Here is a 10,768-nt window from a genome sequence, read left to right as displayed (position 1 = left end):
CCCCTCCGGGTTTTGTCATGGAAACGCTGACACCAGCCCCAGCCCCAGCCCGGCCGGGGACTGAGGCTTTTGGGACCCTGCGGGAGCGCGGCGCGCACTCCGGACTCCCCGGGAAACAGCTGGACGCGACCAAGTCGGGGCAGGGGCGGGGGGAGGCGATGCTCCGCCCGGGCCCCGCCCTCCGCGCTCGCAGGCGCCCTCCCCTCGCCGGGGGCTGCGAGTTGCATTTGGTAAAACCCAGCCCCAGAATATAGAGATCATTGGAGCGCAATGAAGTAGCCTTTGGAGAGCAGGGAGGGGGCCGTCCGACAGCCACACGGCGGCGTAGCCCTCGCACCCCGGCCGCCGGCCCCGAGGAGGCAGCGGCCCCGCAGGCGCGAGCGGAGGAGGCGGCGGAGCAGCCGCCCGGCCACGCATCTCGGCACTTCCAGACGCACTCCCGAGCCCCCCGCACCTCCGCCCGGGCCCAGCCCGCCCTGCGCCCCCCGGCTCGCTGCGCGCGGCGGGGTCCCCGCTCCTGCGCCCCGGGCGCGCGTCCCGGGCACCCGGTCCCCGCGGCAGGACAAAGCCATGAAGCCGGCGCTGCTGGAAGTGATGAGGATGAACAGGATTTGCCGGATGGTGCTGGCCACTTGCTTGGGATCCTTTATCCTGGTCATCTTCTATTTCCAAAGTATGTTGCACCCAGGTAGGGGGCGCGTTAGCGTGGTTTCGTTGGATATTTTCTTCTCGCTCGCTCCGCCTGGTTTCTGCCTCTTCCAACCTTACCTCTCCCCCCCTCGGCCTCTCCGGGGCTCCTCGCTGCCCGGATCTTCCCCGGCCGCCGAGTTGGGATGGGGAGGAGAAAGGAAGGTGTGTTCCTTCTCTGCTTTCTCCCGGCTCCCGGCTGGAGGATGGGACCAGGCGGGGCGGTAGTGGTTTTTATTTTAATCTCCTTCTTTCTTTTCTTTCTTCTTCTTCTTTTTCTTCTTCTTTGTGTCTCTTGCCTGTCTGCGAGGTAGCAGGGAAAGGTGGAGGTTGCCGGGAGCTGCCAGGGTTGGGGGGCTGTTGGAAGAGAACGAAACTCTGTCCCCTGGCCCGCCGAGGTCTGAGGATGAAAGGGGAGCCCGGGCTGGCCGCTCTGCGCCCGGGCGCGCAGCCTCTTCCTGGTTGGGGGCCCCGGGGGCGAACGGTGCGCCCCTGGCGAGGTTCCGAGCCCCCGCAGCCGACTGGGAAGGCCCAGGGCCAGCTCCCACGTGTCCCGGCCCCGCGGCGCTGCGCAGGTGTGCGGAGAGACGAGGTTCCCGGCGCTGCCCTCCACCAGGCGCCGGCCTTCTGCAAAACACCCCGGGGTCCAGCTCCGCAGTGATCTTGCGGCTGGAGCCCCGGGGCTTGGCTCACCTCCTCTCCACTCCCCCATCCCCAGACCCTGAGCGATGTCACGTCTTGGTCGCCACAGTTTGGGAGGAAACTTTGGCCAGGTCCCCAGCAGACAGTCAGGTTGCATCCCTTTCTCCTGGGTCCCTAGTACCCGGAGGCCCCCCCACCCCACCCCAGGCCATGTGGGAATGAACCCCTCCCACCAATCCCTCGTGGCTTAGGCAAAGTTTCAGGGAGGAAGGCTGGACCCGCCGAGGGACCAGCTTGGTGGCCGTTTCCTAGGGGCTGGAAGGGAAAGTTTGGGACCGGGGAGCGAGGGGCGCCCTGGAGCCCTGCGCCCGGGCTGCACTGCTCAAAGCCCAACAGGTAGAACCTTGCGAGTAGCCGCCTGGGTCTCCGGGTCTCCCCGCCAAGTCTTGTTCTAACCCCCACGCCCAACCCCTTTCTCCCTTCCCAGCAGACCCCCGCCACGCCTCGTTGGCTCCGAAACCCATTTTTTTTCTTTTTACGCCTCTGAGTAGCCTTTCTCCTTGTAGTCGCAGTAATAATTTGCTTTTCTAATTGCCAGGAGGAGGGAGATGGAAACACATTTCCTTCCAGGGAAATGGGGCTGGTGTTTTTCAATTTGCCTCCCGCCTTCGCCTTCCAGCGTGTATCTAACAGTTCTAGCAGATGCAGCCCGGATCCGTCAAGCCTGCGTCTTGGTGGATGGCAGAGGAATAAAGCTGAGCTTTGCATGGCACGGCAGGGAGATTCCTTGACAGTCCAGGCACAGATCTACCCGCTGCTGCCTCATGGGCCTGGAGCGGGCGTCACGGTGGCCACGCTACCAAGGGTATGGTCCCACAGTCCCACAAGGAACCTCAGGCCACCAGAGTCAGCCCTGTCAAAGATGGCTTTTGTTTGCAGCGGGGGTATTTTTAGTTAATGTCAGCCAACTAGAGTGGTGTTTGTCTCCTCACCCAAACCCGTGGTTGTAAAACTTCTGAGGGAATTTAAAAATGGACCTTGCTGGCATTCCCCAGCTAGGCGGCGGTTGCAGCGGGCAGGAACAGACAGACAGGCATCTCAGAGTGCCAAGCTGTGGGCCTCTGGAGACCAGGCCAGACACTCCCCAGAGGGCTAGAGGACAGACAGGGTGGTGTGCAGATAGAATGAGCCCCAGCAGCTGAAACAAAGGGGCTGATGATTTGGGACTAGAGATGTGTTCAGGCTTATTCAAGCTTCGCCTGGACTGTGCATGCCAGGTATTCTCCACAGCGATGCCTGGGACGGGAGGAGCAGCAGCCCCAGGCAGGCAGGCAGGCACGCAGGCAGGCCGGCCCTTTCAGCTTCTCCTCTGTTCCAGTGAATTATCTAGCGAAATCTGGTTTTCACCAATCCTGTGCGAGAATTAGGACCTAACTTTCTAGCCAAAGATACTAGGAAGAAACTTTTACTTGGAATTGGCACTTTGCTAAAATTTCCAGCCCGAGTCAGAATATGAAGTTGTCTTGGAAGGGGTTTAGCTCTTTCCAGTCTAGCCTTTTGGAACCAGTGGCAGAGTCTTTTCTAAGCGTGTGCTGGTCAGGATCCTCTTCCTACCCTTTGATTCCCTTTTTTGCCCAAGAAATGGCGTTCATTGATACTTTGCATTTCTGATGTTTTTCTCCAATCCCAAGCAAATACTACTTTCAGGGCTTTTTTTTTTTTTTTTGGTGGCATTGGGAATGGAACCCAGCGGCTTTTCTACCTATGGGCTATACTCCCAGACCTATTTTATATTTTATTTGGAAACAGAGTCTCACTAAGTTGCGGAGGGCCTCACTAAGTAGCTGAGGCTGGTTTCGAACCTGTGCAATCCTCCTGTCTCAGCCTCCCAAGTGTGGGGATTACAAGCGTGCGCCACCACGCCCAGCTTTCAGGACATTCTTTTAAAGGATGTAGAGCTGCAGCTAGTTTAATTGAGAGGTCTTCCTTATTTGATATTGCATAAAATTCTACAAAGATTACATCAGTAGTTTATTATAACCATGAAATCCATATTAAATATTTTCTTTTTTGGAAGTTTATTGTATTAAAGTATACCATTGATGATGGCTGATGCTAATTTTTTTTTTCTTATTGCTCTGAATTTCTTTCTGTTTTTTTTTTTTTTCTCAGTATTAGGGATGGAGTCCAGGGCTAATTTGCCCAGGCTGGCCTTGAACTTGGGACTTAACTTCCTCAGCCTCCCAAGTATCTAGGATTTCAGGCATGCGGCACCTTGCCCAGCTTGAATTTCTTTTCTTCCTTCCTTCCTTCCTTCCTTTTTTCCTTCTTTCCTTCCTTCTTTTTTTTTTCTTTTGCTGGGAGTTGAGTCCAGGGACAGTCTACCTCTGAGGTACACCCCAGTCCTTTTTGTATTTTATTTTGAAACTGAGTTACTGAGGTCCTTGCTAAATTGCTGAGTCCAGCCTTGAACCTGTGATCCTCCTGTCTCAGATTCTCAAGTACTGGAATTATAGGTGTGTGCTACCATGCCTGGTTTCAGCTTGAATTTTTTTTTTTTTTTTTTTTTTTGTGGGTCTGGGGATGGAACCTAAGGGCATTCTACCTCCGAGCTATACCTCCTGCCCTATTTTTTATTCTTTATTTTGAAACCGGGTCTCACTGAGTTGTGGAGGGCCTCACTAAGTGGCTGAGGCTGTCCGCAAACTGCGATCCTCCGATCTTAGTCTCCCGAATGCTGGGATTACAAACATGCGCCACATGCCTGGCATGAATTTCTTAAAAAGTGACATGATTTTCCTTTCTCTGAAGAATCTTAGGATAACAGCTGATACTTTAGTCTGGTTGTGCAGTTTCAGTTTCTCCAAATCATCCTGGGAGAGGCAGAAGGGACCATAGCACGGTACAGATTACCTTGGTAAAAATTCGGAGCCCTCTGGTAGGAATTCTGGATACCTGCATGTGAGATAGAAAAATAGTATTGCAAATGAAATGGCTTCATTGGTGGCTGGAGGACTGATGGTAGGATGGAGAGGAACAATAAAAAAGACAGCTGGCAGGGGGCTGGCAATCTCTCCCTCCTATTCTGATCTGGGTCCATTGTCTTTTGTACACTTGTAATTCATAAGCTTGAGTAATTAATGAAGTTGAGTAATTGGCCATCAGTTAGCACGGGTTTAGCAGAAGTGGGTCTTGGCAGGCATTTTTCTTTAGAATTCTTTTTGACCCCTCTGATTAAAGCCCCTAGTAAGCATAGTTTTTAGGGCAGGGACCAGGTGTCAGCCTCTGTTCTAATTTTGGTGTTCTGCACAGTACCTGGCACACGGTAAGCTCTCCATCAAGTGTCTGCTGCCTGCATGCAGGAAGTAGCTAAAGTCTGGAAGTAGACCCACATCCCCAGTTTTCAGGAAGGAGGCTTCAAGCCTTGCCAAGGACATGTAGCCAATAGCACTGGCTCTGTCTGAGGGCTACTCACCTGCCTGGACTCCGAGTTCCCCTGAGTACAGCACCCACTTTAGCTGTCAGGTACCAGATAACAGCTTTCAGCCTGAATTTGCAGCTCTAGAGGCAGAAGAAGCCAGTGCTTGGTGTCCTGGATACTGTGAAAGGCTGGCCTCATTTAGCCACTGACCTGAAGAAATCCATGCTCAGGACAGACATTGTCCTGGGAACTCCTCCTGAAGTCAGCTGCGTAGGTGCGAACTTCTCCTAAAGTCGGTGAGATTGGAAAGGCTGACCTGTGGTTCCTGCCTGCCTTTAAGTCTGCCCATGAATATGTCCTGTGAAAGTTCATCCTTTTAATTTGAAATGTTGTGCATGCCTGCAGCAGGGGCTGGCCTGGCAAGGGCTCCCCGGGCTGCATTTGTTTCGAGGGCCAAAGCCGGAGCGGCCTGAACCTTCCTTTTGTGTTAGGCAGATGACTGTGGTTTTCCTTTCAAAGCTACTGTTTGAAACCTGCCTGCCAGGGGAAAGCCTTCCCGCCTCTTCTTTTTTTCCTGTGCAATGTGTTTACTTCCGCTGTCACCTGGGATTTCTTTGCTTTGGTTGAATGTATCGGAAGATTAGAGCCTTTATTTAAAGACTTCTCGGGTTATCCCTCTGTAGTTTCATTTGATCAGGTTGAATCGAAAATGCACTTGGCATTACAATTTTAATCTAACTATAAATGTAACGGGCTTGTGTTGGAAAAGTTGAGATGTGCAGAAGATAAGTTTCCATTATTCTATCATTTAGGGGCAACTGGTACTTTTCTCCACTGAATGTATATGTGGGCCGAGCATCTCTTATCAGAAAATCTAAAATCTAAAATGCGAAACTTTTTGAGACCTGAGAGGACACCACAAGTGGAAAATTTCATGCATGACCTCAGGTGATGGTTCACGGTCAAAATGCAGAGGCACTAAAAATACTGTATAAAATTACCTGCAGCTGCCGGGAGCACGCTTGTAATCCCCGCACTTGGAAGGAGGAGACAGGAGGATCGCGCAGGTTCAAAGCCAGTCTCGCTGGCTTAAGAGACCCTGTTTCCAAATAAAAAATATTAAATAGGTCTGGGAGTGTAGCCCGGAGGTAGAAGGGTTCCATCCCCAGTACCACCAAAAAAAAAAAAAAAAAAAAAAAAAAATTACCTGCAGCCTACGTGTTTCAGATGTATACTGTATAAAGTTACCTACAGCCTCTGTGCTCAAGGTGTATATGAGACAAATGAATTTCATGGTTAGACTTGGATCTGATCTCCGAGGTATCTCATTATGCATATGCAAATAGTCCACAAATCTGAAAAACAACCCAAAGCACTTTTGATCCCAAATGTTTTGGATAAGGGATACTTAGCCCATACATTAAAAATAGTTGAGATTGTACCTTGTTTGAGAAAATATATTGTAAACATGTCATTCTGATGACTAGTTATTAAGACAGAAAGTTTAGCCATGACTTTCGGAACTCGCAGACCCTGTGTCCCTCCACCCTGACCCCACCCCTTTGTAGGTCGGCCCGACAGCGTGTCCTTTCTGTGTTGTTGCCCAAATTTAATTTTACACTAGAGAATCTTTCTGCTTACACATGGAATAAGGTTGGAGTCAAACCAGTGCTGGGGAACTGTTTTTGTGTTTTCTGTCTACAACTTCCTTTCAGTGTGAGGCTGTTATGAATCCTGAAGAAGACCATTAAAGAGACAAAGCATAAGCCAGCCTGAGCCTGGGGTCCCCCCTTGGCGGTTTACATGGGGGGTTTTCCCAGGAGTGCCTAGACGGGGCAGACGTGCTTAGGCTGATTCCTTCCACAGTTCAAGCCACTGCCCGCTTCCTGAGGATGCCTTGCCCCTCGGTGGCCTGAAGCAGGAGGGGTGGTCAGCACCTTAGGAGGGGTGGCTGGGTGATTTGTGTGGGTCAAGGGGTGAGGGATAAGGGGTACATCTCCTGGCAGAGGTGACTGCTGCTGCTTATATATTTGTCTGTTTGGAAATCATTTTGCTTATGACTGACTTTATTAGCACAGCCATTTAGAAACAGGAAATCAAAGGTTTACAAGTGCAGGCGCCACCCTTTCCCTTCTTAAACAGGCAGAGGGACAGACCTCCTCCTATCTGGAGCCCAAGTGACAAAGTTCTTATAAAAGTCATGGCCAACAGGCCACCTCTAAGAAGAGAAGCAGAGAAACCAGAAGTCCTCTCGCTGCTTTTCTTTTCTTTGGCAGTACTGGGGATTGAAACCAGGGAAATTCTACCTCTGAACTACACCTCCAGCCCTATTTTTCATTTTTTATTTGAAATAGGGTCTCACTAAGTTGCACAGGCCCTCTCTAAGTAGCTGAGGCTGTCTGCAAACCGCGATCCTCCAGTCTCTCACCCGAATGCTGGGATTACGAGCATGCGCCACCATGCCCGGATCTGTTTTTTTCTTTATGATTTTCCTTCTTTTGAACCTTGGGACCCCTTCTTTACAAGCAGTCAGGGGAGGCATTTCTTTTTATGAGATTATTGAACTATCTGATCCATCAATTAAAAATTTCTGGAGCTTGTAAGCTGATGCATCTTAGATCAAATGTGACTGATTGTGATGTGGAAACAGAGTCCCCCCACCCCCAGTGCCAGGCCTGTTGGCCAGTGTCCCAGCACCTTGGGGAACTTGCATGTGCTGGGGTCCATAGTCTTTAAGCAGCTGTAGAAGTCAGTCCTCTATGGCATGCCAAAAACTTAGGCCATTTCATCTCTCTCACTCGGTCAGGGGTTGCTTAGGGACAGTCGTTGATAAGATGACAGAGAGGTTCTTAGGGATAGTCCTTGATAAGGTGACACTGGAGAGCAGAGAAGGAGCTGGCCAGGTGTGCGTTCCAGGAGGCCCGTCCAGGCAGAGAGCAGCACAAGGCCAAGCCTGATGCCCGAGGGATCTTGTTAGGCAAGGAAGAGTCCCCAGTGCAGAGGGAGCGAAGGAGGGAGCTGGGGCCTAACCGGGTGGGCCTGCACCTTGACTGGGGAGGGGAGCCCTGGAGGTTTGAGCAGAGGACTCTGGTGGGGGGGCCTGGGTGGAGGTGAAGGGGTGGAAGAGGAGGCCGCTTCCTGGCATGGCTCTGTGGTCCTGGAGCAGCCGACTGCGGTCCCTGGGTAATTCTCACCACCCCCACAGCACACCTCCTCCATTTTCCGATTTTGAAACTTGTAATGCACAAATTGGAAAGAGAGGCTTAAGAATGATTTTAACTGAGTTTGAGGAAGTTGCTAAAATCTTCAAGGTACAATCCATGGAACAAATTAAACCTTCATAATCAGCAACGGGCTTATGTAGGCCCTTGATACCAGTGTGTGCATTGAGTGGATTGATGATTTGGGAGTGGAAGACCCTGGTCCAGGTCTGCGCCCCCCCACTACCTATCTCCATGAATTACTGTGTTTTTATGAGACACACTTTTTCACATTTTAGTATTGACATTTGGCTGCATGGAAATCGATGGCATCTTTGCACCATGCTGACCTTTAATGAGAGCCTTTTTCTTTCTTAGTGCGACATAAAATAGCAGTGTGCCTCAACAGCAGATGCCCTCTGATGCCACCTCTATAAATTGTGAAAGTATTTTTTGTAAACTACGGCACACTCCTTAACCTTACTAAAGTGATGGCAGGAGGCGCTCCTGCAGTACACAGGTGGTGGCTAAGGGCCCAGAAGTGCCCTCGCCATACCACCCTCCTCCTCCTCCTCCTCCTCTTCCTCCTCCTCCTCCTCCTCCTCCCCCCCTCCCCCTTCTTTTTGAATCTATGCCCATTCTACCTTCGAGCCGCACCTCAAGACCTTTTTATTTTTCATTAATATTTTCTAATACTGGGGATTGAACCCAGAGGCATTTTACCTTTGAGCCACAGCCCTATTTTCATTTGGAAACAGGCTCTTGCTAGGCTGCTAAGAATCTTACTAAGTTGCTGAGGTTAGCCTCAAACCGGTGATCATCCTGTCTCAGCCTCTTGAGTACTGGGATAATAGTCACCTGCCTCTTCAAGCCTTCTCCAGCATGCGGGCTACTCCATCTTGTCTACTTTGCCTGCCCCCTATTTTCAGAGGGCTTAAAGTTAGTGCCTCTCTTTTCTTAAATGAGATTGGTTAAGAGAATGAGAAGGAGTAGGAAATAAGTTCTTTAGCTTGGGTCTTCCACCTGGAAGTTAAAATAGAAATAGGCATGCATTTCTTGGGCAAAGCCTACCTATGTGACTTTTCATCTCTTTGAAAGCCACTGAGCTAGCCCTTGCAGAAATGTATTGAGGTTCTTTATGTGGTTGTATTTCTTTCCATTTTGATTCAGTGGGACATGAATACTGCCAGGGTTGTCCTTGGAGCCTCTGAGCCGAGCCCAGAGGGAATAAGTAAATCTCAGAGACCCATTCCCCCCACCCCAGTACATACAAAGCCAGAAGGGTAGCGCCACATTGGATTGTCGTGTGCAGACAGCTTCTCCTGTGCTTGGTCCATTTGTCTGCAAAGCTTCTGGCTCCTGTTTTGCTATGGCTCGAGCAGGCAATAGTCAGCAGTCTAGGTATATTGAGCAGAAAGGGACTTAATGAAGGGGCTTTGGTGCTTGCAAAGCTATCAGAGGGCCAGAGATACACGGCTCCAGGAATGCCTCCCAGCTAGAGGGAGCAGTAGATATAATCATTCAACACAGATACACATTGGTTTGGCTGCTCAGAAACCCTGATTCACCAGGGGTGCTACTGCCTCTCACACTGGGTCTGCAACTATTTACTGAGTTCAAGAACAGAACGATGGCAGAGCTGGAGAGTAGGACCTGGCAGAGCTGGAGAGTAGGACCTGGCCCTGCAGTGCTGCTGCAGAGACCCTCCTTTCCATCACTCTGTTCTCCAGCAGCGGCCCCTGGGCAGGAAGGTGGGCTCTGTTCCAGGGCTGCCTTCTGCATTCTGAATGATTCCCTCTTAATTGGGGGGACCAAATTCATATCCAGAACCTTAGCTTTAAAGGAGCCTGAGAAATGTAGCTTTTAACTTGGGGCCTCTGCAGTATGGTGGGCTTTCTAGAAAGAGGACCAAGTGAAGGATGCATGCATGTCCACACTCCTGCCAGTAAAACACACTCGAGCAGCCGTCCCCAGTCAATTTTGTGTATAAGCAACTTGTGCGCATTCCTGACACCCCCTCCATGACCTGTGTAGGATGGGGTCTTTCCCAGCAATGGCCACTGTCAAATCACATGTTTTTTTTATCTTCTGGATAATTCTGTTGGTCCATTCTCTGTCAACTCTGATTCTCCTGTCCTTCTCCCCCCCCCCCGCCCCCCCGGGGCATTCTATCTCTGAACTACATCCTCAGCCCTTTTTTATTTTTATCAGGGTCTTTTGAATCAGGGTCTCACTAAGCTGCTGAGGGTTGTGCTGAGCTGCTGAGGCTTACTTTGAACCTGCGACCCTCCTGTCTTTCCGTTGCTCTTCTTTCCTGATCCTGTGACCCACGAAGACCTGATGCCCCTCATTTTCTCGCAGTGCCACCATTGTAGGCATTCTCCCCCAGCGCCGGCTTCTCTGATTTGTGCAGATTCTCTGATTCGTGGCTATTTCTGTTTCGTGCAGAGCAGGGTCAAGCAGACCTGGCGATCCAGAGGTCTGCCTCAGAGTCAGCTGTGTGGCGATACAGGGGCCTGCTGAAGTGGTCATGTGCTTGGCATCGGTGGTCCATCTCGCCCCTGGGGACCGGCCTGAGTCTTTTCAGTGGGCAGGTTAGATGGGGGCGTTGCTGACAATTTGTAGATGAACAGTTAAATTTTGTTTTTTAGATTAAACGAGAAGGGAGGGCTTAATGGTTCCTTCTCAGATTCCTTTGAGGCACAGTGTCCACTGGACTTTGGAGCCCCAGGTCTGGACTTGTCTCTACTGTAATCAGGTATTGTCCGGCCTGCCCTAGTCAACGTTGGGCCACGGGACAGCATTAATCAGCACTGTT

The 10,768-nt window shown here is 50.9% G+C and overlaps 1 protein-coding gene across 2 annotated transcripts in view; it reads left to right on the top strand.

Annotated features, from left to right (window-relative positions):
* Positions 1 to 570: 570 nt before the first annotated feature.
* Positions 571 to 10,768, top strand: part of CHST11 (carbohydrate sulfotransferase 11) — a gene marked incomplete at both ends in the record, with an annotated part of 267,727 nt that continues 257,529 nt past the window's right edge. Inside the window, one exon of one of the 2 annotated variants that reach the window (XM_080705142.1) lies at positions 571 to 673. In XM_080705142.1, the coding sequence (XP_080561268.1) occupies positions 571 to 673 (103 nt within the window). Of the gene's footprint in view, positions 689 to 10,768 lie in introns of both variants that reach the window. The other variant, XM_080705141.1, reaches the window with a different exon arrangement.

The sequence above is a fragment of the Muscardinus avellanarius genome (assembly GCF_963383645.1).
Source record: "Muscardinus avellanarius genome assembly, chromosome: 11".
NCBI lineage: Eukaryota > Metazoa > Chordata > Mammalia > Rodentia > Gliridae > Muscardinus > Muscardinus avellanarius.
The sequence above is the reverse complement of the archived record's forward strand: the minus strand, read 5'-3'. Positions and strand labels throughout refer to the sequence as shown.